The sequence below is a fragment of the Ahaetulla prasina genome, chromosome 8, assembly GCF_028640845.1.
Source record: "Ahaetulla prasina isolate Xishuangbanna chromosome 8, ASM2864084v1, whole genome shotgun sequence".
NCBI lineage: Eukaryota > Metazoa > Chordata > Lepidosauria > Squamata > Colubridae > Ahaetulla > Ahaetulla prasina.
In genome coordinates this window covers 10,710,639-10,734,062 of record NC_080546.1, presented here as the reverse complement: position 1 = coordinate 10,734,062, position 23,424 = coordinate 10,710,639, and the positions used below count along the sequence as shown (strand labels likewise).

Below are 23,424 nucleotides of genomic sequence, written 5' to 3'. Positions count from 1 at the left end.
AAAAAGGGGGGTGGTGAGTGGGCAAGCCCGACTAATTGTATATAACTGTACATTGAATGAGTTGTTTGACATGATTGTAAAAATAAATTTTTTTTATGAAAAAAAATAAATAATTCAATGTGCCCCGTCTCCTCTGCATGTGTGCGCTACTTCCCCCCCACTTTTGGCACGCAATGGCATGGTGGGCCCGGTAGACCCATTTTTCGCCCTCCCCGGGCTCCAGAGACTTTCTTGGAGCCTGGGGAGGGCGAAAATGGCCTTCCCCATCTCCCTGGAAGCCCTCTGGAGGCTGGAAATGGCCCGTTTCCCAACTTCCGGTGGGCCCAGAAGGCCCAAAAATGAGGTGGCCAGTGCATGCATGCGATCTGGAGCTGAGCTAGGACAATGCTCGCGTGCCTACAGATACGGCTCCATGTGCCACCTGTGGCATGTGTGCCATAGGTTCGCCATCACGGGTATAGGGTTTCTTGCCTGAGCAGGGGGCAGGACCAGACGACCTCCAAGTGCCTTCCAATTCTGTTATTCTGCTTCCCTCTACTGTGTTCGCCCGAAAATAAGACCTTCCCGGATAATAAATCTTCCCCAGAAAATAAATCCTCCCCAAAAGTAAGCCCTTCTCAAAAATATTTCAGCGCATGCGCAGCCATTTCTTCTGGTTAGGGAGACAGAGCTGGAAATCAGGTAAGACGGCAAGAGGAGCCCCGTCTTGTTCCATGTGCCCCAAAATAATAAGACCTCTCCGAAAATAAGGCCAAGCGCTTATTTCAGGATTCAAAAAAATATAAGACAGGGTCTTAATTTTGGGGAAACGCCGTAGCACCTTGTGTGCAGATCATGTTGGCCATTGTCTTCTCCAGCCTAGTTACCTCCAGATGTTGGCAACCTAATTTGTAGAACGCTGTAATTCTGGGAATTTTGCTCCCAAACTACGTAGGTCGCACCTCTTTGAGACGGAATCACAGGTAATATTCAGCTGGTTTAGAATAGAATAGAATAGAATAGAATAGAATAGAATAGAATAGAATAGAATAGAATTTTATTGGCCAAGTGCGATTGGACACACAAGGAATTTGTCTTGGTGCATATGCTCTCAGTGTACATAAAAGAAAAGATACGTTCATCAAGGTACAACATTTACAACACAATTGATGGTCAATATATCAATATAAACCATAAGGATTGCCAGCAACAAGTTATAGTCATTCAGTCATAAGTGGAAAGAGATTGGTGATGGGAACTATGAGACGATTAATAGTAGTGCAGATTCAGTAAATAGTTTGACAGTGTTGATGGAATTATTTGTTTAGCAGAGTGATGGCCTTCGGGAAAAAACTGTTCTTGTGTCTAGTTGTTCTGGTGTGCAGTGCTCTATAGCGTCGTTTTGAGGGTAGGAGTTGAAACAGTTTATGTCCAGGATACGAGGGATCTGCAAATATTTTCACGGCCCTCTTCTTGATTTGTGCAGTATACAAGTCCGCAATGGAAGGCAGGTTGGTAGCAATTGTTTTTTCTGCAGTTCTAATTATCCTCTGAAGTCTGTGTTTTTCTTGTTGGGTTGCAGAACTGAACCAGACAGTTATAGAGGTGCGAATGACAGACTCAATAATTCCTCTGTAGAATTGGATCAGCAGCTCCTTGGGCAGTTTGAGCTTACTGAGTTGGCGCAGAAAGAACATTCTTTGTTGTCCTTTTTTAATGATGTTTTTGATGTTAGCTGTCCATTTGAGATCTTGCGATATGATAGAACCCAGAAATTTGAAGGTTTCTACTGTTGATACTGTGTTGTCAAGTATTGTGAGAGGTGGAAGTATGGAAGGGTTTCTCCTAAAGTCTACCACCATTTCTACGGTTTTGAGTGTGTTCAGTTCCAGATTGTTTTGGTTGCACCACAAGGCTAGTCGTTCGACCTCTCGTCTATATGCGGATTCGTCATTGTCTCGAATGAGACCAATCACTGTTGTGTCATCTGCGAACTTCAGTAGCTTAACAGATGGATCATTGGAGATGCAGTCATTGGTATACAGAGAGAAGTGGGGAGAGCACACAGCCCTGTGCTAATTGTACAGGTATTTGATGTGATCTTGCTTAGCTTCACCTGCTGCTTCCTGTTTGTTAGGAAGCTTGTGATCCACTTACAAGTCTGTTCCGGTACCTGTAGCTGGTTTAGCTTAGTTAGAAGAATGTCTGGAATGATGGTATTGAATGCTGAACTAAAGTCTACAAAAAGGACCCTTGCATAGGTCTTTGGAGACTCAAGATGTTGTAGGATGTAGTGCAGAGCCATATTAACAGCATCATCTGTTGATCTATTTGCTCGGTATGCAAATTGCAAGGGGTCTAACAGCGGATCCGTGATGGTTTTCAGGTAGGAAAGCACTAGCCTTTCAAAGGTTTTCATGACTACAGATGTTAAAGCAACTGGTCTGTAGTCATTCAGTTCCTTAATGGTGGGCTTCTTGGCACTGGGATGATGGTAGAGCGTTTGAAGCAAGAAGGAACATAGCACATCTCTAGTGATTTATTGAAAATATGGGTGAAGATGGGGCCAATTGGTCAGCACAGACTTTTAAGCAAGAAGGAGTTATCTTGTCTGGGCCTGGAGCTTTTCCTGGCTTTTGTCTGTGAAATAGGTCCTGCACTTCCTTTTCTGTGATCACTAGGGGTTGTGAACCCAATGAAATGGGGTCAGTTGTAGGAGGCTTGGCTGTTGTTGGTGTGTCTGAGATGGGGGTTGTGGAGATAGGTGGCTGTAGTTTCCTTTCAAACCTGCAGTAAAACTCATTCAGGTCATCTGCCAGTTGTTGATTACCTTCAGCCTGGGAAGGAGGTTTGCCATAGCCGGTGATATTTTTAAGAGTTTTCCACATGTTTGCTGGTTCATTTGCTGAAAACTGATTCTTTAGCTTTTCAGAGTAGCTTCTTTTTGCTGCTCTTATCTCCCTTGTTAGTGCATTTCTGGCCTGATTGTACAGCATTTTATCACCTTTTCTGTAGGCTTCCTCTTTGGAATGTCGTAGCTGCTTAAGTTTAGGTGTAAACCAAGGTTTGTTGTTACTGTATATTCGCAAGTTCCTTGTAGGTACACATAGGTCTTCACAGAAGCTGACATATGATGTTACAGTATCTGTGAGTTCATCCAGGTCTGCAGAGGTATCTTTAAAATATCCCAATCAGTGCAGTCAAAACATGCCTGTAGCTTTAATTCTGATTCCTCCGTCCAGGTTTTCACTGATTTAATTATTGGTTTTGTGGCTTTAAGTCTTTGCCTGTAAGCAGGTACAAGGTGAATCATGCAATGATCAGAGTGTCCTACAGCTGCACGTGGTAAAGACCGATAAGCATCTTTTAGTGTTGTGTAGCAATGGTCTAGAGTATTCTTGCCTCTGGTGGGACAATTGACATGCTGAAAGTATTTTGGTAGTTCTTTCCTTAAGTTTGCCTTGTTTAGATCTCCCAAAACAATGGCCAGTGAATCAGGGTGTTTGGCTTCAGCCTCCATGATTTGGTCAGCTAGAGTTCGTAATGCCTTGTTTACACAGGCTTGTGGTGGGACATAAACAGCAATTAGAAGAAATGAGGAAAATTCACGAGGCGAATAGTAAGGTTTGCAGTTGATAATTAGAGTCTCTAAATTGTTGTCACAGAATTTGTAAATTATTTTAAAATCTTGACACCAGTTTCTATTAATATATAGGCATAAGCCTCCTCCTTTCTTTTTACCAGATGTTTCTGGAATCCTGTCTGATCGTTCAATCTGAAACCCTGGAATGTTCAGGCTGCTATTTTCAATTGATTCATTTAACCAGGTTTCAGAGAAGCATAGGACTGCTGAATTGCGAAAATCAGAATAGTATTTGTTTAAGAGGAGTATTTCATCCATCTTATTTGCAAGTGAGCGTATATTTGTTAGGAAAATTGAAGGCAGAGGAGTTTTAATGCGATTTCTTAGCCTGATTAAGATCCCAGATCGTTTACCTCTCTTCTTTCTCTTCCGTCGTTTGGTTTTTTTAGTAGTCCATGGCTCCGTGGGAATTGCCGCCTCCTGCGTTAGAATCTCCTCCGTGTTTGTAAAGACAGGCGGGGGTGAGATCAAAGAAAGCTGCTCCTTAAAGAAATGTTCCTTAATTTTTAGCAGATGGTCTCGTGAATAGGAAATCCGTAGTGAGTCACAGAGAACAATTAGAAATAAAGAAACAATTAGAGAGCATTTCACCGAGGCAGCGTTCGTCGGCGTCATCTTGGCTAAAGTTTGAACTAGTTTGGACTAGTTCGGGCGAACTGATAGTGGAAATCGCGGGTGGGCTTGCCTCTGCCATCCTATTTAGGCACGTTTTTGAGACCGGGGGCATGTGTGTGAACTGGGCGCGTGCACATGTGAAGCGAGCGTGCAGCGGACCGGTGGTAACAAAACGTGAAACCAACCACTGAATGGAATCATCACATATTATGGTTTCCCAGCACAAACACAACCGTACATGTGCACACATGAATACATACACCAAATTATGCCGTAAGTGGACATCCCAGGATTTAATTGAGGGAACCAATTTTCTTCTGGTCTGGCAAAAATTTCCAGATCATTCCGTTTTAAGTTGACCCAGAAACGTAGTATACTGCTATCCTGTATACTAAGTAATCCTTAACTTTATAACTGTAATGGAACCCCGAATTTCCTTTGTAAGTCACAATGGTTGTGACTTACCATCGATGGGACTGACCCAATTTTATGACTTTTTTTTTTGTGGTGGTGGTCGTTAAATGAACATAGTTGTAAAGCGGATTCATTCAAACCCGTGGGCATTTTGACAGAAATGTCCAGGCCTGACACCATCGCAAATTTTAGTCAGGTGACTGCAGAATGCCATAAAGATGCGGCAGTTGGCAAGTGCCCAAAAATGTAATGATCACATTATTACAGAGAGCGGTTCCGTCTTTGAACTCTCAAAGTGGGTCATAAGTAGGTTTTCGGAGGCTGTTGTAAGTTTCAGTGGTTGTTTAGTGACCAGGCATTAAGCGAGGGCTACCTGTGGTATCAGAAGACGGAGAGACGTTTGAGGAGATGGATGCAGATAGATCAGTGGTAGTCAACCTGGTCCTTACCGCCCACTAGTGGGCATTCCAGCTTTCATGGTGGGCGGTAGGGATTTTGTCCGATACTGAAGCACTTTGCTTTTTTTTTAATTTATTGACTTTTAAAAAAAATTTCATAGCATTATTTAAAAAAATTTTCATTAGGTTTTCATAAAATTCTCCATGACAATTTAAATTGCTGAAAATATACTATTTGTATCGCCCGCGCATAAGTTTAGTTCACGTTACGTAAGTGAAACTAAATGGCACTATAGTGCAACCGCAAACAAAAGAGCCTCGTCCCAGAATAGCTCGCGTATCTCCCCCGACACCACCCAGCTGTAACAGACAAGCAGAGCTGGTAGCTGGCGCGCCCCCCCCAACCCAATCCACGATGCGCGAGAGGCATGCGCAGATGAAGATACACAGCGCATTACTGTGGAACTGGTGGGCGGTTAGAAAATTTTACTACTAACAGAGATACAAAAGTGGGCGGTAGGTATAAAAGGTTGACTACCCCTGAGATAGATCAATAGAGATGAAAAACAGGTGGGTTAAGAATATATTACTAAAAAAGTGGCTGTGAGAATTTGTGTGTGTGTGTGTGTGAGAGAGAGAGACAGAGATAGATTTTTAATGTTGCTTTTCTTTTCATTCTACAGGATGCAGGCATTTCTCCAACCCAGCGGGACGAAGTGATTCAGTGGCTGGCCAAACTCAGGTGCCAGTTCCATCTTTATCCGGAAACACTGTCTCTGGCCGTCAGCCTCTTGGACAGGTTTTTAGCGGCTGTGAAGGTAACAGTTTTGACCTCTAAGATCTTTGCAAAGGGCTGATTGTTGGCTCCGTCCCAGGCTGAGCAAAAGCCTTTTGGGATGAAATCTTCCCATCTCCTGTTGGTGCTTGACTTAACTCTGCTTAACACACACACACCACGGGGTGTGTGTGTGTGTGTCCATGTCCTTCTCCATGTTCATGTAGTGTTCATGGCCGGAACTGAACAGTTTCCATTGCTCCGCCATCTCTGTTTCTTTCTTCAACAGCTTGTTTTGGGGTCTGCAAACATGGCGACTTTATGACGTGTGGACTTCAACTCCCAGAATCCCTGGTGGCTGAGGGATTCTGGGAGTTGAAGTCCACCTGTCGTAAAGTCGCCACGTTTGCAAACCCCCCTGGCTCATTTCCAGAAGCTTAAAAGCGTTTCAAGTATTCTTCAACTTAACCATCATTTGTTTAGTGCCAATTCCAAGTTACAACAACACCCCTGAAAAAAAGTGACTTTTTTTGATGAGGAATGGAAAGATTTATATCCTTTGCAGTCATCTGCTGGTTAGTACTCCGAGGGTCATTGTTAGCTCTAGACAGCTCTGGTTTAAATCCTTCAGGTAGAACCGAAGAAGCTTCTTGGATGAGAAGCGAAATGTTTCCAAGGAAAAACAAACCTAAGAAAGTTCGGTTGCCTTTTTGAAAAAGCACCTTGGGGACAACTGTGACCGAAAGGATTGAGAATCTCCATAGAACAGCACTTTTTCTATTTTCACCTGTTGCTTAGACTAAACCAAGATCATTTTGGGCTGCTTCCTATTCCATTTTAGGGAATGGATCTATTTTTTTTTTTGCCTGGAATTCATGTCCTCCAACAAAATATATATATATATTTCCCTCACTCCCTTATTTGAACAGGGGAAGGAAAGAAAGCAACGTGCTCCTTGTTTACCAGGCTAAATTAAGCCTCCAACAGAAATTAAAGATAGGAATCTCTTGCCAACTTTGCTGGGAGCAAAACCTTATGAAACAACAGCCGGATTTATATTTGCAGGAAAGTGCCGAGCAGCCTTGCCCAATCTGGTGCCTTCCAGATCTATTGAAATCTCCTTTCCCATAATTCCCACCGCACCTAACTAATCACTGGGAATTATGGGTTAGGAATCCAGCACATTAAAAGGCAACAGATTGGTGGAAACTGGAATATAGGTCGTCCTTGACTTATGTCTGTAATTGAGCCAGAATTACAGTCCTAAATCGCTGCAGTCATTAAAATGGCTCACCGAGTGACCATACCCAATTTTATGAGCTTTTTGGTGGTGTCGTTAAGTGAAAAATTATAGTCATTAAGCGAGGACTGCCTGTATATCTCCTAATAGAGAGAGATATTTATTTATTTATTATTTAGATTTTTATACCGCCCTTCTCCCGAAGGACTCAGGGTGGTGTACAGCCAAATTAAAACAGTACGATATACAATTTTAAAACAACAAATTAAAATAACATATTCTATAATGGCCGAAAACCGTCAAATTTGACCCAATAAAACAAAATACCCGATTTAAAATTATTAAAATTCAAAAAATTCAAAATTAAAAAATTAAGAATTAAGCCAGTCCCGCTTGGATGAACAAGTACGTTTTCAATTCACGGCGAAAGGTCCAAAGGTCAGGTATTTGACGCAAACCAGGGGGAAGTTCGTTCCAGGGGGTAGGTGCTCCAACAGAGAAGGCCCTTCCCCTGGGGGCCGCCAGCCAGCATTGCTTGGCGGACGGCACCCTGAGAAGGCCCTCTCTGTGTGAGCGTACGGGTCGGTGGGAGGCATAGGGTAACAGCAGGCGGTCCCGTAAGTACCTGGGCCATATTCCCATTCTCATATACTTTTTAGCAGAGGAAATGGTGCAGTGGCCTAGAGGTGGAGCTCTTGCCTTACAATCAGAAGTTTGATCCTAGGTAGAGGCAGATATTTCTTTCTCTGGGCACACTGAGAATATATCTGCTGAATAAAACTCTGCATTGGTGACAGGAAGGGCATCCGGCCAGTAAACACTCTGCTAGCTCCATTCAGTTGCCCAGACTCCACCCCGCAAAGGAATATGGGGTCGTTAAAAGAGGATAATGAGCAGAGAGTGAAGGTCCTTAGTCTGTGATTTGTTTGCCTCTATCTGTTTTGGTCCTAAATTATATTCTTTAAAAAAATATCTGTCCTCTATTTCTTTTAATACCGTAGATAAATTTATAAACCTTTGGAACAATAGACCCCGATAACTGGAGAACAGTATCTTCAGCTGTTGTGACCCAGACCCAAGTAGGTAATAGGAAACTCAGTCAGTGAAAAAGCAAACAAACTTTATTTGAACAGCTGAGAATTACTTCATTCCCAGCGTAGTTCAACTAAATTAAAGCAAATTCCTCCCAACACAAATTCCTCAGCCCTATCGCAAACCTTAGTCCAATTAGGCAAACTGCCAAAGGCCTTTCTTGGCAAACGTTCAGAAGTCACAAAAATAAAGGCAAGACGTAGACGAAGCAGAAGACGAAGCTACCAATGTTGTTTTCCAGCAAAGCCTAAATGCTGTTGCTGGTCTGTTTTAAGCCTTATGGGAGGGGCCAATCATCTCTTGGCCCTACTCCTGAGTTGTCCTTTCTGCTTGAGCTGCTCTTGCCTTCTGGCAGCTCTTCTCATGCGTGCATTAAGAACAGGCTCCTCCTGTTCCTCTGCCTCACTACTATCAGGCTCTGGAGTCCGCAGTTCACTCCCCGATGGCCCTGGCCCCACCTCTGCCTCATCACTGTCTGACTCTGTTGCCAGCTCCGCAGGCTGCTGGCAGACCACAACATCAGCTAGCCCGGAATTGTAATTTAGAAAGATCTACAAAAAAGGACTAATAGAAAATGTAAACTTTTTCCCCCTCCAGTTGCTCAACCCCGAAATCTGTCTCAATTCTTTAGCAGTCATATTGGTCTCCTAATGCTCTTTCCTTAAGTCTTCTGGATGGACTCTCCAGCTTGGAGCTTTACCATCTGGCCCAAATTAAGCCTCCGAATAGTTTCCAGCTAGGAACGGAGCTTTGCTTACTCAAAACCTCCCTTGTTTTTCCTCCCTCTTCCAAATAATTTTTCAATCCTTTTCTTTCATCGTCTCCCTTCTCTGGGCTTGAGAGAAGGAAACGTCGGAGCCGTTCATGCTTCAGAGGGCACAGCTCTTGATTTTTGTTGATGGAACTCGGTATATGCCTTCAAGTCAGTTTCAGACTCCTGGCAGGACAAGTCCCTGCAGTTTTCTTGGCAAGATTTTTCAGAGGTGGTTTTTACCATTGCCTGTTTCCTAGGGTGGAGAGAGTGTGATTGGCCCAAGGTCACTCAACGGGCTTTGGCGCCCGAGGTGTGGGATTAGAACTCACAAGTTTCTCCTCTGATCCTTAAGCGCCCACACAAAACTTTTTTTTTAGAAAAAAGTTTCTTGTACCTGCAGAGTTTTTGGTTTTCTCCTCCTGAAATTAATTGCAATTCACACACCGCTTGTTGAAAGATGTGATGGAGAGGAAGGAAATGCTCTCAGCAAATTGTTGGGAGCAGGCGTCTCTTGAATTAGGTCCAATGCATGTCCTTCAGCAAGTAGTATTCATGCCTCGCATGGAATTGTCGTCTTAGAAACATTTCTAAGTCATGTTCCAATGTTGAGAGCCAGTTTCATATAGGGATGGGTGTGATGATGGGTTGAATTCCACCTGCAGAATCAATGCCTAGCGACCCTAAATTACCAATTCTGCTTGATGAGGAATACTGTTGTGGTCCTCCAGTAACCTGCATACCTGGCAACGGAGTCAGACAGTGAAGAGGCTGGGGAGGACAATGGGCCAGTCCTTGAGTCTGGGGAAGGCCCGGACGAGGGCTCTGCATTGGAGGCAGAGATGGGGCCAGGGCCATCTGGGAGTGATGCGCAGACTCCGGAGCCTCCAGAGGCGGACAGCAGAAAGGCAGCGGAACAGCAGGAGCCTGTTCCTAGTGCACGCATGCTAAGAGCTGCCAGAAGGCAAGAGCAGCTGAAGCAAAAAGGACAACTCGGGAGTAAGGCCAGAAGATGATTGGTCACTCCCATAAGGCTTAAAAGAGCAGCAACAAGCTGTTGGGTTCTTTGTGGAAAAGCAATGTTGATTCCATTGCTTATTGTCAACGTCTCTTGAACTTTGTGGGGTTTTTGCCAAGAAAAGTCTTTGGCATGTTGCCAAAGACATCAAAGGTTGGTGATAAGGCCGATGGGCTGGTTATTAAGAATTTTGTTTTAATAAAATAAGTTTGTTGAGGACTGAACTGTGTTTAGTAATCACTACTTGGGCCTTGGTCACAACAAATACGGTGGATTTGTGTAGATGTTCCACATCTAGGCCTGCCCTTGACTTGCAAGTCGTGTGCCCGTAGCTGCATAGCAGAAAGTACTGGGTGGGGCCAGGGGAAAAAAAAATAATTAAACCATTGCGTTTACATTTAAATTTAATTTGATTTAAATAGAGTGAAGACGATGACTCTTTAATTATGCGTTTCACAATCTTCCCGTCTTATTAAAAATTACAGTTTGGTAATGACTGTTGTAGGGGTGTGGAGGTTGCCTCCCGGAGTTTCATATTTATTCAGTTATTTGCGTGCTTATTTTGGTACAGTTTACATGCCACACGCAACCCCCAGCAAGGCTCTGAGTGGCTCACAACAACAACAACAACAACACTTAATTAGAAGCCATCATACCCAGCAAGAGAACCACATGATAGCAAGATGGGGGTTATATGTTTAATAAATTAATAAAAATAAATAAACAGCACCCTGAGCAAGAGCTGAAAAATCCAGGCCCAAAGTGCTGGTAGTACCCTGTTAACCATCTGTTTATTTTGGGGGTTCTCCAGAAAAACCTCATTATTATTGGCTCCCTGTAGGGTAGGAGTCGCAATAGGTAATCCTCGATTTATAACAATTACTTAGCGACTGTTCAAAGCTACAACGGCACTGAAAAAAGGGACTTATGACCGTTTTTCACACTTTGACCATTCCAGCATCTCCATGGTCGTAATAACAATTCAGTCACTTGGCCACTGACTCATACTTACGACGGTTGCACTGTCCCAGGTCATGTGATCCCCTTTTGCGACAAGCAAAGTCAATGGGGAAGCCAGATTCACTTAACAGCTGAGTTCCTAACTTAACAACAGCAGTGATTCACTTAACAGCCGTGTTACTAATTTAACAACTGCAGCGATTCACTTAACAACCGTGTTACTAATTTAACAACTGCAGTGATTCGCTCAACATCCATGGCAAGAAAGGGGGTAAAATGGGGCAAAGCTCCCTTAACAAATTTCTCATTCAGCAACATAGATTTTGGACTCAATTGTGGTCATAAGTTAAGGACTATCTGTATTCAGTGGCCTATTTGGATTATGTCGTTTCCCCCTACCCCTCACCGCTTCCTCTTAAAATTTGTAATAGTGTTACAAACGGTACAACAGATAGTCCTTCACTTAGGAAAGTTCGTTTAGTGACCGTTCAAAGTTACAACAGCACTGAAAAAACTGACAACCCGTTTTTCACAGTTTAACAACCTTTGTAGCCTCCCGATGCTCGTGGTTATCAAAATTCAGTTGCTTGGCAACTGGTTCATACTTAACGACCGTCGCTGTGTCCCGAGGTCATGCGATCAGCTTTTGTGACCTTTGGACAAGGACCTTTGTGACCTTCCTCATGTCAATGGGGAAAATTAGATTCACTTATTAACAACCAGGTTTTACTAAATTATCAACTGTAGGGATTCACTTTTAACAACTGTGGCAAGAAAGATGGGCCAGAATTTGCTTAACAAACGGTCTTAACAACAGGAATTTTTGGCTCAATTGTGGTCGTAAGTCGGGGACTACCCGTACCCAGGGGTGGGCTTCAAAATTTTTTAGCAAGGGTTCTCTGCCCAGTTGCTGGGTGGCCGTGGCCATGGTGGGCATGGCCTAGTCAGCCTCCTGCACCACAACGGGGTGTGGGTTGCCCTTCTTGGGCTCCGGAGGCTTTCCTCGAGCCTCCGGGAGGGTGAAAACAGCCTCCCCAGGCTCTGGAGGCCGAAATTCTGGTAGGCCCGTTTTTCGCCCTTCCTGAGCCTCCGCGCGTGCCCGGCACTTACCTACATCCAAAACGGGCCGCGTGGGGGGACTCCTGGGAGGGGTGGGCAGAGCCAGCCAGGAGTGGGATTTGGGAGTTCTCCGAACTGCACAGCATCTTAGCTCGAGGTTCTCCCGAACCCCCAACGGCCCACCCGTGCCGTATCCTGTGATCTACCCCAAGACTGACTCTCCGGCAAGGCCGAGATAATGATAATGCGGAGACACCAGCCAAGTCTCCGGTTGCATTTAATGCCGTTTGGCACCCGTTGCACTTCACTTAACCTCCGTCATTGATTTTTGCTCTCTATGGATCTCCTCTGCTAGCAGTGGAACCCCTCCTTCTCCCCCCCCACCCCCACCCCGAAGACTCTCGCAGTTGCCAATTATGCTAAAACGGTTTGCTTCTCATAATGGAATATTGATTGCTTCCTCCGCCCCCCACCCACCCCTTTCCCTCCCCCCATGGCTTTCTGAAAGCAGCTGCAAAGAATGCAAAGGGGTAGTGAACTTCTGGACTGAGATAACCTGTGCTTGGCCTCCAGGTTTCTTTGGGGAATGGCTGCAGGTACCTTTCTTTCTTTTAATTATCCTACTTTCTTCTTCTTCTTTCTCCTTTGTAGGCTCGCCCAAAGTACCTGAACTGTATTGCGATCAGCTGCTTCTTCCTCGCCACCAAGACCATTGAGGAAGACGAGGTAAGTCTTCTCGAAAGCTTGGAATTGTAGCGGCTGCTGCGGTTTGCTGAGGCTGGAGTGAGCGGGAATTTGCTTGGCTTTGGACATTGGTTTTGGCGTTGGCTCATGTAGCAAATCAAGAGAGCCTCTGCACTATTTCTACCTCGGGGGGTCCTTGGTGCTCTCTTGAGCTTAGTTATTTTTCTTGGAGGCCTTTCATTAGCCAGCTAGGTAACATCAAGAATAGAATAGAATAGAATAGAATAGAATAGAATAGAATAGAATAGAAAATATAGAATGGAATGGTGTGGAGTGGAATGGAATGGAGTAGATTAGAATAGAAAATATGGAATGGAATGGATGGAGTGGAGTGGAATAGAATAGAATACATTCAAATAGAATAGATTTGAATAGAATAGAATAGAATTAGAATAGAATAGAATAGAATAGAATAGAATAGAATAGAATAGAATAGAATTATTTATTGGCCAAGTGTGATTGGACACACAAGGAATTTGTCTTTGGTGCATACGCTCTCAGTGTGCATAAAAGGACAAGATACATTCGTCAAGAATCGTAAGGTACAACACTTAATGACAGATAGATAGGAAACAAATAGGCAATCAAGTCATATTAGGAAACAGTCAATATAAATTGTAAGGATACCAGCAACAAGGTTACAGTCATAAGTGGAAGGAGATGGGTGATGGGAACAATGAGAAGATTAATAGTAGACTTAGTAACTAGTTTGACAGTGTTGAGGGAATGATTTGTTTAGCAGAGTGATGGCCTTCGGGAAAAAACTGTTCTTATGTCTAGTTGTTCTGGTGTGCAGTGCTGTATAGCGTCGTTTTGAGGGTAGGAATTGAAAGAGTTTTTGTCCAGGATGTGAGGGGTCTGTAAATATTTTCACAGCCCTCTTTTTGACTCGTGCAGTATACAGATCCTCAATGGAAGGCAGGTTGGTAGCCATGGTTTTTTCTGCAGTTTTAATGATCCTCTGAAGTCTGTGTCTGTCTTGTTGGGTTGCAGAGCCAAATCAGACAGTTATAGAGGTGCAGATGACAGACATGTACATAAACATAGAGCAAACCCCCACTGCTTTTAGCACTGATAATGTTACTAAGTTGGGCAATGAAAAGTTCTAGGTAACATCATGGGCGCTAGAAGGCAGTAGGGATTTTTTTATTATTTAAACCCACTCCCTTCTAGCCCTGATGATGTTACCTAGTTTGGTTATGAAACGTCTCACCAGGGACCCCGCAATTCAACCCAAAACATCAAGCATTCTTCACTTCTACCTCTCTTGAGATGGTTGAGGGACCACCTAGGTCCAGGGCCTTACAAGGCCACCCAGAGTTAAAACTGTTGTGGCAGAAATGACTTGGGGCAAAATCTGGAGAAAGGTTTTTGTTGAGGTTTCCAATTACTCCTTCCAAAATCTGCAAGTAAGTTTCCTAGACCACCCAAAGTGCTGTAGGGATTAAAATTGGGGTGTGTGTGTGTGTGGAGGGCTGAGGTCCCAGAGGCTTTAGAAAGAGAACTCAACACACACACACACACACACACACACACACACACACACACACACACACACACACATAAACTTTAAGTTCTCCCTATCACAATGGAGATGGTGCAGAGAAGGTTCCCTTAACCTTTTTAACTGCTGGAAGCAACTTCAGATTGCTGGCGCAGCTAACCAAATACAGGAATACCTCTCTCGTATTGCTGCTAACAGTAATACTTGCTTACGGAAACATTTTAGACTTAGCTCTCTTTATTACATTTATTAAAGATCGGGCCACGATGCCCGGTTTGCTACTGCAGGAGTCATCATATTTCTTTTTTAATTAGATCATTTCAACTTTGCTTGTCAGCTGAATTAGGCTTTGGAGCTGCTCTTAAAGATTGGGGAAAATTTTAACAGTGGCAGGCAAATACCTTGTCATCTGTAAGGTATATTTGCTGCCAGATATTATTATTATTGTTGTTATACTTTAATTAAAATAGTTTTTGCCTAGCCCAGTTTACCTTAAATATGTCCTCGGAGCAGCTTATAGAGAAATTTGGATTAAGGGGGGTGGGGATTACTAATAATTTGATAGTTTCCTGCAAATTATAACTAGTAGATGATTTAGCCTAATTAGTATTCAAGCCTGCAGCAGGTGGTAACTCATAGCTGATTTTAGTTTATTTCTGAGAGCCAAAGCCAAGTTTTAAGTATTTGGACAGGAGACCACTAAGAAATCCCAGAACGGTAAATAACACTGGGAAGTCAGAAAAACAGAGTGGAATAAGGCAAATGGCTTCAATATTTTAAAAAGTTAAACATTCATACTAAAATTGAATAAACACTGACTAAACAAAGGTGTCTTTGTAGGTCATGTAAACATAATAATTTTATTAGAGTTTACAGAAGATACAAGGCTAATAAATCCAAGATAAGAAGGCTGTTCAAATTGTTCTTCTGATTTATTATTTCTATGCTCTCTTTTGATGATTAAGACATCATTTGTAAATGGATGCTGGTATCTTTTTTCCACATTATACTCTGGCATTTTAAAATCCAGATTTAGATCCGCAACATCTGTTTCCACGTCACTTTTTTAATCTGGCATTTTTAGTACATCCAAATCCATATTCAAATCAGCCTCAGTCTGTTTTATCCAGTAAAATCCGTTGTTCGTCTGTATCCTCTTTTATGGTATCAGACAATCTATTAAGTAATTTTTGAGTACATTGTTCCCAATCAGCCTTTATTTTTTTTCTGAAGTCAAATAATAGTGTTCCATTGTTTTAATGGGTCTCTTCTTTAATTACAATCCTTAGTTTTCTCTGGTCCCCTCTCACTATGTTTGTTTTCCAATTTTTTAATTTTTGGAAAAAGAAAACAGCAAAAAGGGATACTAGAATCTTGATTTTGGAAAGCTAAAGGGTTAGAGCTTTGCAGGATGGTTTGAAGTACCGTAGGTTCGCCGAAACTGATCTAATCCTTTAGCTTTCCAAAATCAAGATTCTAGTATCCCTTTTTGCTGTTTTCTTTTTCCAAAAATTAAAAAAGTTTTTGTTTTTAATCGTTTAAGCTTACATAAAACTTCTTTTGTCTAATGTGGAAGGAGATTCTCCTAGCATAATGAAAGAGATTTTATTATGAGAGAGAGATTTCTTAGGAAGTCACGCTTTTAAGTTGTGGCTTTAAACGTCAATATCAACACCTTAAATTTTGCCCTGTATAGACATTATGTGAGCCCTTTTACTTTTTATTTAAAAAAAAAACTTTTTAAGCAAAGCTGGCCGAGGAATTCTGGGCGTTGAAGTCCACAAGTCTCAAAGTTGCCAAGGTTGGAGACCCCTGGACTAGAAGACCAATGCTGTCATTCTTTTGATGGTAGTTTAGCACCATTGGAAGCTTGCCAGATTGGGAATGCTTTTCCTCAGTGGTCTGCGGGGCGTTTCTTGCTCTTAATCCCCATTTTCTTTTCCGCTTCAATTTTTCAGAAGATTCCAGTCCTGAAGATCTTGGCCAGAGATAGTTTTTGTGGCTGTTCTCCAGCAGAGATTCGCCGAATGGAGAAGATCATTCTAGATAAGTTGAACTGGGATCTTCACACGGCCACTCCGCTGGATTTCCTTCACATTGTAAATATTTGGGAGAAAAACTATTCTACTGTTATAAGCATGTCTCAGCTGAAGATGCAGGAAAGGTGGCTGGTTTTAGGCTCGCAATTGTCCTTCAGGATACCAAGAGCTAAGACTAGGCGGGTGGCCAACACACAACTTTCTACCCAATTTTTAATGTATGTGTTCAAATCTATTCATTCACAGTATTTTTTGGAGTATAAGACACACCTTTTTATCCCCAAAAAAGAGGGTGAAAATCTGGGTGTGTCTTATATTTCAAATGTAGCCCCGCCCAGCTTCTCAAACTGAGGTTTCAGAGGCTGAAAGAAGCTTCAGAAAAGAAGCCCCCAAATAGAGCTTCAGAGGCAGAAAAAAAAAGCAAAAAAAAAAAAAAAAAGCAAGGCACAGAGCTCACAACCAAGGAATTTGTTGCTAAAATTCACCTCTGGGAACAGCTGATTGGGGGTATTCCTGGAGGCCAATCCACCTGCCAATCAGCTTTTTTCTTATTTTCCTTCCCAAAAACGAAGGTGTGTCTTATACCCTGAAAAATGCGGTAACTCATATTTTTGAGCTACATTGAGTTGCATTGGCAGAGCATGAACATATCTCAAAAATGTCCTCTCTTTGATTTGATTTTCTTTTTCCCTTCCTTCCTTCCTTCCTTCCTTCCTTCCTTCCTTCCTTCCTTCCTTCCTTCCTTCCTTCCTTCCCTCTCTCCCTCCCTCTCTCCATTGTCCATTGCAGTCGCCATTGGTCACAAAGCAGATCAGTGCACAGTCGTGTAAGCAGGCGCCACTGTTGTCAAGGGAACCAGTGGTTTGCTGTTGGTGTGGTTTTGCCAAAAAGTGGAAGTAAACACCAGGTTTTGGCAACACCATTGTAAAATGCAGTCACATGACTGCAGAGCTCTACAAATGACACCCAGCACCAGAATGCAGTTATGTGACCGGGTAGCAACCATTTGAACTTTGGATCCAAATCATAAATCCCCCACCCCAAAGTAAGTCTAGTGTAACTTTGACGGTCGCTAAGTGACCAGTTGTAAGTTGAGGACCTACCTATAGGGCACATTTTGCCAACAAATCTAAAACCATTTCCAGTTTCTTTTAATCAAGAGTTGTGTCCAACTTTAAAAACCGGACTGATGATTTTGAGAATTGTGTGTTTCTCGCAAATTACACTTGCCAGATTTTCTCCCCTAAACTGATTATTCAGGGTACCATCAGAATGTTAGCCTCCTTTTGAGTCACATTCTTAAGGATGCTGTCTTATCAGTTTTATTTGTATATAATTTAATTTATTTTATTTTGTATTTAATGTGAGCAGTGACCAACAAAATACATTTAAAAACCCTCAGGAACAATAGCCAAATTCAGTAAAGACAACGTAACATATAGAACAGGTGTCTTCAACCTTGATAACTTTAAGACTTGTGGACTTCAACTCCCAGAATTCCTCAGGCTGAGGAATTCTGGGAGTTGAAGTCCAGAAATCTTAAAGTTGCCAAGGTTGGAGACCCCTGATATAGAAAGCTAGTTTGGTCTGGTGGATAAGGCACCAGGTTAGTAACCAGGAGACAGTGAGTTCTAGTCCTGCCTTAGGCATGAAAGGTGGTTGGATGATTTTAAGCCAGTCTCAGGAGACATTGAGTTCTAGTCTCACTTTAGGCATAAAAGCCATCCGGGTGACTTTGGGCCAGTCACCAGGAGACGGTGAGTTCTAGTTCTGTCTTAGCCATGAGTGACTCAGAGCCAGTCAGAGACTGGGAGACTTGGAGTTCTAGTCTCGCTTTAGGCATGAAAGCCGACTGGGTGACTTTGGGCTAATCACCAAGAGATGTGCACCAGTTCTGTTCTCTCAGCCCAGCCCACCTCACAGGATTGTTGGAGAAATGAAATGAAAAAAAAAGAAGCAGTATTAGATAGGTTTGCTGCCTTGAGTTGTATATAAAAATAACAATAAAGGCAGGATATCGATTAAAGAAAGAAATACCTGTCATAGAAAAACCTCAACAAATTAAGAGGGAGATTAAAACAGAAAAAGGGGAGAATGGAATAAACTGCAGCGAACATAAAAGAGAGGTGGAAGAATCAGCTAGAGCAGGGGTCTGCAAACTTGGCTCTTTTAAGACTTGTGGACTTCAACACCCAGAGAGTTGAACTCTGGGAGTTGAAGTCCACAAGTCTTAAAAGAGCCAAGTTTGCAGACTCCTGAGCTAGAGAAAAAATAAACTTCCTAGCACCATCGCTCCCAATAAAACCCCAGTGTCAAAAACGGGAGAGAAGGGTTCGGAGCTGACCTGCGGATCAGGATGTGCCTTCCCCCAGGTAAGATGCTCTTCTTTCTCGCCCCACTCCAGTTCCATGCAGTCGCCTTGTCCACCAGGCCTCAGCTGCTGACCAGCCTGCCCAAGGTGAATCCGTCCCAACACGTTGCTTTGCTGACCAAGCACTTGCTGCATTGCCTAGCCTGCTACCAGCTCCTTCAGTTCAAGGGTTCCATGTTGGCCCTGGCCATCGTGAGCCTGGAAGTGGAGAAGCTGATTCCCGATTGGCTGGCTCTCATCATTGAACTGCTCCACAAGGCACAGGTAGGACCAGACCATTGAACCTGAGGTGAACGGGGGGAGCTTTTATCTTGACGCCGTCTTGGAATTTTGGGACAGGTGGTTGCAGGAACTGGGCATGGCTAGTCTAGTGAAGAGAAGGACCAGGGGGGAGACAGGATAGCAGTCTTCCAATATTTGAGGGGCTGCCACAGAGAGGAGGTGAGGGGGGGGGTCAACCCAATGGTGAAATGTAATTTTTTTTTACTACCGGTTCTGTGGGTGTGGCTTGGTGGGGGTAATGTGACTGGGTGGGCGTGGCCAACTTTTTTTACTTTTTAAAGCATTTTTCCTATAACCTCTTCGGCCAAAGAAGTTGTAAAAAAAGTGCTGTTAAAAGGCTCTGATGATCCCAGCTGAGTTGCCTGATCATCAGAGACTTTTGTGTTCTTTTAAAAGCATTTTTTTTTTGCCTTTAAAAGAAAAAAAAAGCCTCTGACGATCAGGCAACTCAGCTGGGATCGTCAGAGGAGCCTTTTAAAAGCATTTTTTTCCCCCAACCTCTTCGGCCGAAGAGTTTGTAGAAAAAATGCTTTTGAAAGGGTTCTGACGATCTCAGGTGAGTTGCCCGATTGCCAGAACCCTTTCAAAGCATTTTTTACAGCCTCTTCGGCTTGTAGAAAAAAAAGCTTTGATAGGATTCTGGTGATCCCAGGTGAGCCGCACGATCATCAGACGCTTTAAAAAAAAACAAAAAACCTTTTAAAAGCATTTTTTTTGGCCGAAGAAAAAATGCTTTTAAAGGTAAAAAAAAAACCTGATGAACACGCGACTCAGCTGGGCATGCGCGGGGAAGGGGGTGGCAGGGATTTTTGCTACCGGTTCTCCGAACCACCCGCCGATCGGGCAATCCAGTCCGAACCGGGAACATTTCACCCCTGGGCCACGGCCTAGGGGGACCCCTGGACTAGATGACCTCCAAGGTCCCTTCCAATGCTTCCAATCACAAAAGTTAACAACTTCAAAGAATCTCTTTTTTTTTCTCCCCTTTCTCCCCCAACCCAGATGGATAGCTCCCAGCTGATCCACTGTCGGGAGCTGGTATCCAAGCACCTCTCCACTCTGCAGCCTCCTCGGCTGCCCAACTCGGTCTACGTCTACAGTCCCCTCAAGCACAACCTGGTGACTTGCCCCACGGGGGCCTTCCGATTCCACGCCCCCGCGGTCCCAGTCCCCGATTGGCAGGACAACAGCAGGAAGCCGGTAGTGCCAGCCAAAGGATCCGCCTCGCTCTGCCGCCGCCGGCGGCTCCCTCCCGGCAGGTGCAAGCCGGCGACGGCCAAGCGCAAAGTGGAAGAGATGGAGGTGGACGACTTCTACGACGGGATCAAGCGGCTGTACAACGAAGAGAGTCCTCCAGACGGCGGGGATGGCAAGACCGCCCCCGGGTGTGGCATCGACGTCTCGTGGCAAGGAGGCAGCGTTTCTCCCTGCCCTCCATTGCAGCCTGTTTCTGTCATATAGTCCAGTGTTCTTCAAACTCCAGCAACTTGGAAGATGTGTGGACTTCAACTCCCAGGATTCCCCAGCCAGCATAGCTGGCTGGGGAATCCTGGGAGTTGAAGTCCACACATCTTCAAGTTGGTTAGGTTGAGAAACACTGATGTAGTCCTATGTCTTCATGCGCCTTTGGTGGAAAGGCTGTTCGTGCAGATTCAACCAACATCAGGCAGCCATTGGCCTTTTGGGCTAATGGAGGGAAGGCCGTACCTTAACAGGGTTTTAGCAGAAGGGAGCTAGCTATCCTTTTTTTTAAAAAAACAAAAAAATATATACCATATCTCTCCCCCCCCCCCTTCTCCTGATTTTCCTTTGGCGGCTAATGATAGTTTAACTCTGTTCAAAGTTCAGACTTGATTTTAAGTTCTTTAAAAAAAAAAAAAAAAGACCCCCAAAAACCAACCCCCTCCTCCCAAAAATAGTAGCAAAAATCATTTCTGTAGTGTTTGTTCATTTCCACCGTTTCGATCGACTGTTGTGTATTTGTAATCTCTCACGTATTGTTTTGAAGAATTGATACGGGAGTGTGCCGAATGCTTTTCAGATTTCTGGCTGTGTTCTCGCCTCCTTCCAAATTTCCTTCCTTTTTTTTTTTTTCTAAAGAACTCCCTTCGCCTAACTTCTTTTAAAAACGATTTCCAAATTGTATGACTTCCTAGATACGTTTTGGATTGGGGTTTTTTTTGTTTTGCACTTTTATTTTGGGTAAGATTCCCTTGATAATCTTTTCAGGAACAAAAGAAAAACATTTTCTCTTTTAAGTCGAGTTCTCTTCTTTTCTGTCATTCGACCACTTTTGGTCTTTTTGACTGCGGTAGCTCAAACTAAAACTTGGCTTTTAAAAAATGAGGTTTCCTTTTAACGAAAAAGAATCCTTTGTAGAACCTGTCCTATTCGTAGGAAGTAAAAATGGACACTCAAGAACGGGCGCTACGTTTGGTTTGGAAAAAAAAGGGTTAAAGCTGCACAATAATTATGATTTTCATTTTATAGAAAACCTCAGTGGCTGTTGTTAGGCCGACCAAACCGATACGTAACACCTTTCTTTTGTGTTTTTATATACAGAAAAAAGTCTTCTGCATCAAATGCAGAATATAACGAAATGAAACAAACAGCGGGCATTGAAAGCACCTGTGTCCTTTGGGCCATTTTTGTAGCTTTTTGTGTATAAATGATCTTAGATTTCCCCTTTTCCTTATGTTTTCTCCCTGACCTTTTTATGTTTGTGTAAATTTACAACTTTTAAGACAGGGACAAAAAGAAAGAAAGAAAGAAAAAAGACTTTTAAAGATCTTCTGTTTTAAAATTCTAAATGCACTGCTTCTTGGAATAGCCTTTGAAAGGATCTCCTTGATTTTAAAGCTCTCTTCACAGTCCCCCCTTCGAAGGTACTGTGTTTGCCAGTCTCACGGAGAAAGGCTTCGGGTAGCAATAAAAACAAATACGTTGTCCTTCAGTTTCTGACTCTTGGATTTCTTTTGAAGGGGTAACTGGGCGGGGTGGGGGAACGAATGAGTAGCTCAGGCGAATGAGTAGCTCAGCCTTGGAGCCGTTTCTCTTCTCTGCTCCTTTTTGTCAACTGTTAAGGCAGCTTCCATTGCTTGCTTTAGGGCTCTCCAAACTTTTTAAAACTTCCAACTCACAAATTCCTCAGCCAGCCATAATTGGCTGGGGAATTCTGGGAGCTGAAGTCCACAAGTTTTTACAGTTGCCAAGTTTGTAGATCCCTGGCTGGGGTGGGCTTCAAAAATCTTAGCAAGGGGTTCTCTGCCTGGGTGGGCGTGCCTTGGTGGGTGTGGCCCAGAGGTGGGTTTCAGCAGGTTCTGACCAATTCTGGAGAACCGGTAGTGAAAATTTTGAGTAGTTCGGAGAACCGGTAAATACCACCTCTAACTGGCCCCACCCCCATCTATTCTCTGCCTCCTGAGTCCCAGCTGATCAGGAGGAAATGGGGATTTTATAGTATCCTGTCCCTGGAGTGGGCTGGGAATGGAGATTTTACAGTATCCTTCCCCTGTCACACCCACCAAGACATGCCACGCCCACCAAACCATACCCACAGAATTGGTAGTAAAAAAATTTGAAAGCCACAACTGGCATGGGCTAGTCAGCCTCCTGCACCATGGCTCGGGGGAAAGGGGGGTTGGGGGTTTGCCCTCCCCGGTATACGGAGGTTTTCCTCGAGCCTCGGAGAAGGCAAAAACAGCCTCCCCAGGCTCTGGAGGCCTTCCCGAACTTCCAGTAGGCCTGTTTTTCACCCTCCCCAAGCCTCCACGCACACCCTGCACTTACCTGCATCCAAAACAGGCTATGCGGGGACTCCTTGGAGGGGCCAGCTGGAGTGGGATTTGGGGGTTCTCCGAACTGCACAGAATCTTAGCTTGGGGTTCTCCCCAACCCCTGCGAACTCCCAACAGCCCACCCTTGCCCCTGGGCCTACTCTGTCAAGGTGTTTAAAATACAACTTTTCTTCTTTCTCTTAAGACTTTGGAGAACTGGGTTCAAGGGCATTTTAACTGCACCAAACTGGGTTTTAATGACAACTTTTGTGGCCTCCTTTATCCTCAGCCGTGGCTTCCTGGGTATATTTGATTGATTGATTGGAATTCCACTCTGCCTTCATTTTGGACAACTGAAGGTGCCCTGAATAATTCTCCCTCCCCTATTCCCAAGTAGTTTTCCTGCCCTGATCCAGAAAGTTTGTCACAGATGTGTTGACAGACTAAATGTCTATGGAAATTCTCGGTCATCCAGGTCGTTGTCCCAAAGGTGCTTTTTCAAGAGGCAACTAACACACTACCTGGTTTTTCTTTGAAGACGTTTCACTTCTCATCCAAGAAGCTTCTTCAACTCTGAAGAAGTGTCCCTACCATTGGTGTCTTCTGATGATTTCCCACCCAAGTAGGGCTTCAGTTAAGACTCGACTGATCTTTCTGGCTGTAGCTTTCGAGCCCTACCCAGCCTGATACAAGTAGTCCTCGAATTACAGAGGCATGGAAAAGTGGCTTAATGATCGTTTTTCACATGTGTGACCATTGCGGCG

The 23,424-nt window shown here is 43.7% G+C and overlaps 2 protein-coding genes across 6 annotated transcripts in view; one reads left to right on the top strand and one right to left on the bottom strand.

Moving 5' to 3' along the window:
- CCNI (cyclin I) overlaps nucleotides 1-21,837 on the top strand; it is a 63,852-nt gene extending 42,015 nt beyond the window's left edge. For all 4 annotated transcript variants that reach the window (XM_058193012.1, XM_058193011.1, XM_058193010.1 and 1 more), the window contains 5 exons: nucleotides 5,733-5,867; nucleotides 12,596-12,670; nucleotides 16,151-16,291; nucleotides 18,636-18,866; nucleotides 19,887-21,837. In XM_058193012.1, coding sequence (XP_058048995.1) covers nucleotides 5,733-5,867; nucleotides 12,596-12,670; nucleotides 16,151-16,291; nucleotides 18,636-18,866; nucleotides 19,887-20,345 — 1,041 coding nt within the window. In that variant the 3' untranslated portion in view covers nucleotides 20,346-21,837. The remainder of the gene's footprint in view (nucleotides 1-5,732; nucleotides 5,868-12,595; nucleotides 12,671-16,150; nucleotides 16,292-18,635; nucleotides 18,867-19,886) is intronic.
- SEPTIN11 (septin 11) overlaps nucleotides 1-23,424 on the bottom strand; it is a 272,978-nt gene that overhangs the window by 99,459 nt on the left and 150,095 nt on the right. The window lies entirely within an intron of this gene.